Raw genomic sequence first — 3,052 nt, forward strand, 5'->3', positions numbered from 1 at the left:
GCACACGTTCCCGACAGTCGTGCTCCTCTCTTCGGCTCTTTCTCCGCCGCAGCTTCAAATGAAAGACTCGTGTCGGTTCACCGTGTAAATGACAGCACGGTGTGTCCCCCGCTTCCCCCCTACGCCCCCGCCTCCCTCCTCCTCCTCCTCCTCCTCTTGGCTGTGATCATGTGATGGCGCAGAAGTGGCCCATTAATGAAGCTCCTCACCGGGGGTCTTTTCTGCTCCTGTCACCGCGCACGGGACAGATCTGAGAGGGACATGGAAGAGGCAGCAGCAGCCGCTTAGCGCAGCTCACCAGCGGGCAGCAGGAGGACGGACACCGCGCTGCACCTGCCACCCAAGCGGAGGAGAGGAGGAGCACCCACCGCTTCAACTTCTCCCAAAGTTTCGCTACCAGCTGTGCGTAAAAACTGGGAGCATGCGTCCAGGACAGCCGGCGGTTTCCGTCTCGTGCGTAAAGGCGCAGTGAAGAGTTTGGAGAAAGTTTCCGAAAACAAAGCGAAGAGAGGCTCTTCTGACGGGATCCCGGTCCGGCTCGGCTCGGCAGGAGAAAATGCCGCGCCCCGGGAGGAACACGTACAGCGACCAGAAGCCTCCGTACTCGTACATCTCCCTGACGGCCATGGCCATCCAGAGCTGCCCGGAGAAGATGCTCCCACTCAGCGAGATTTACAAGTTCATCATGGACCGGTTCCCGTACTACCGGGAAAACACGCAGCGCTGGCAGAACTCGCTGCGCCACAACCTCTCTTTCAACGATTGCTTCATCAAGATCCCCCGCAGGCCGGACCAGCCCGGCAAGGGCAGCTTCTGGGCTCTGCACCCCAGCTGCGGTGACATGTTCGAGAATGGGAGCTTCCTGCGGCGCCGGAAACGCTTCAAGGTGGGCAGCATGCAGGCCGCGGACCCGCTGGCCGCCAGCAAGCCGCAGGACGCGGCGCACTACCTGCAGCAGCAGGCCAAGCTGCGGCTGAGCGCGCTGCACGCAGCCGCGCACCTCCCGCAGATGCCGGCCGGATACAACCTGAGCTCCGTCTCGCAGCCGTCCAGCTTCAAGCACCCGTTCGCCATCGAGAACATCATCGCCAGAGAGTACAAGATGCCCGGCGGGCTGGCGGCCTTCTCCACCGCCGGGTATCCGCTGCACAACCAGCTGACCCCGGCCTGGCCGCACATGTACGGCTCCGGGATGATGGACACTGCGGCCCCCATCTCCATGGCCGCCAGCGACTACTCGGCCTACGGCATGCCACTCAAGACCATCTGTCACGGCGGGCAGACGCTGCCCGCCATCCCGGTGCCGATCAAACCCTCCCCAGCCTCGGTACCCGGCCTGCCGGGGCTGCCCGCGCACATTCCGGCTTTCCTCGCGAACTCGCCCCAGTCTCTGAGCCCCACCTCCCCGCAGACAGCCACCGGCCAGAGCAGCCCGGGCGGCCCCGGAGAAGCGCTGCAGTCCGTGGTGGCGGTGCACTGACGGGGGCTGCTCCGCTTTTTCTATATTTTAAAAAAAAAACTTCCACCGCAGAGAGTTCAGGAAACCGCAGGCTGACCTCTGACCTCCACAGAAATAATCAAAATGATCGACTGGCTTTCTTTTCCACCGAGGTCAGAAACAAATTTGCTCCACATTCCTTCGCTTCACCGTGACTGAGTTTAACGGCTCGGTGGATCCCGCACAGACAAATTATCCGGATCTTTTGTGTTTGCAGCCTTTTCTTCTCGGACTCAAAGAAACCCTCAGATTAATGACTCCAGAAGATTTTTCTCCCTCTTGAGCCTCTCCGTTTCTTTTCTGCCCCCAAAACAAAAGTTAAACCTAAAAGGAGGTTAATTTGATCCCATTTGTAAAACTCTTTCTCCCTTTGATTGAACCTCAAGAGGAAAATCTGCCTAAAGAAGCCGGCAGGCTGTGAACAACCAAATATGTCCCCGCTGTTTTTTCCTTTCTCAATCGAGTTTATTTTGTAATAATCGATATGAACAATCGCAGAGAAGATGAAACTTAAAAGCATATATTTATGTCACAGTCTAAAAACCCACCGGAGAGGTTTGAATGCAAGGATCTATGTCTCTGATGCACTTTTTAAAGACCAACTTTAGATGTTTTTTATTGAGTAGCGAGGCCGTGTTGGTTTGATTTAAAGGTTTGGTGTTACAATGAGCCGCTGTCTGTGTATTTGTACTGCTGCATGCTCCTCCGTCTGAAAAGCAGAGAATAATCCAGTGTTTGTATGTTTTTTTAAATGATTATTTTCATTTTGGGGGCAGTGAAAAGCATGAACATGACTAATGGGCTTTTTATTCCCTTCGCTGTGTCTGCTCATCCAGATCCATTAAAGAAACCTTCATGGGCAAAAATACAGGAAATAAATCCAGTCCGAGTGCGTTTGTACACTTTAAAATCTCTTTAACATTTTCAGCTTTTATGGATTTGTGCAGTTATAATTCAGTCCTCTAAGTTTGTACATTTAACCTCTAACCTGCTGTTTTCTCCCTGTCTTAAAATCACAAAGTGACATTTTTTATTTGAGTTTATTTATTATATTTCAGCCCAATATCACAGCAGAATGTGAAATAGTCACAAAAACAAATGAAAGTAGATAAAAAGTTCACAATCTTTGTTAAATCAAATTAAAATTAAATTAAGAATAATTTAGATTCGCACCTTTAATCTCAGTAAACGTGAGATTAATTCTGCAGAATTCTTTTTAAATTTATTTTTCTCGTAACCTGAAATGTGGTTTAATAAATCTGCTTTACCAGGTGTTACATGAACCCAGTTTACCTGGTAACAGCTGTATTTTTTTTGAACTCCTCACTCTGTGAAATGTCACCTGTTCAGGTATTTTAACAGCCTGACACTAGGTCTTGTTTCCCTTCTGTTATATATAAACCCGAAATCTAAGGTACCTTAAATTCAAACCAAGTTTTATCAAAGTGTAGGCCTTCTGTCATGAAGTACGAGTACGTCTGTATTCCTGAGATTTGGAGCCGGAGGCCTCCGACAACAAACCAGTTTTAAAATGAGATTAAAACTCTCGCACAT

At 50.5% G+C, this 3,052-nt stretch overlaps 1 protein-coding gene across 1 annotated transcript; it reads left to right on the forward strand.

The window, feature by feature from the left end:
- Positions 1-229: 229 nt before the first annotated feature.
- On the forward strand, positions 230-2,446 carry LOC102788759 (forkhead box protein B1-like). Its single transcript, XM_006802303.3, has one exon. It carries the CDS (start codon positions 557-559, stop codon positions 1,478-1,480), a length of 924 nt encoding a protein of 307 aa, XP_006802366.1. The 5' UTR covers positions 230-556; the 3' UTR covers positions 1,481-2,446.
- Positions 2,447-3,052: the final 606 nt, after the last annotated feature.

Source organism: Neolamprologus brichardi, chromosome 1 (assembly GCF_056152115.1).
Source record: "Neolamprologus brichardi isolate AB-2024 chromosome 1, ASM5615211v1, whole genome shotgun sequence".
Taxonomy (NCBI): Eukaryota; Metazoa; Chordata; class Actinopteri; order Cichliformes; family Cichlidae; genus Neolamprologus; species Neolamprologus brichardi.

What these genes read in the sequence shown, in the direction of transcription:
- LOC102788759 (XM_006802303.3), top strand. Translation starts at nt 557, where the DNA reads ATGCCGCGCCCCGGGAGGAACACGTACAGCGACCAGAAGCCTCCGTAC.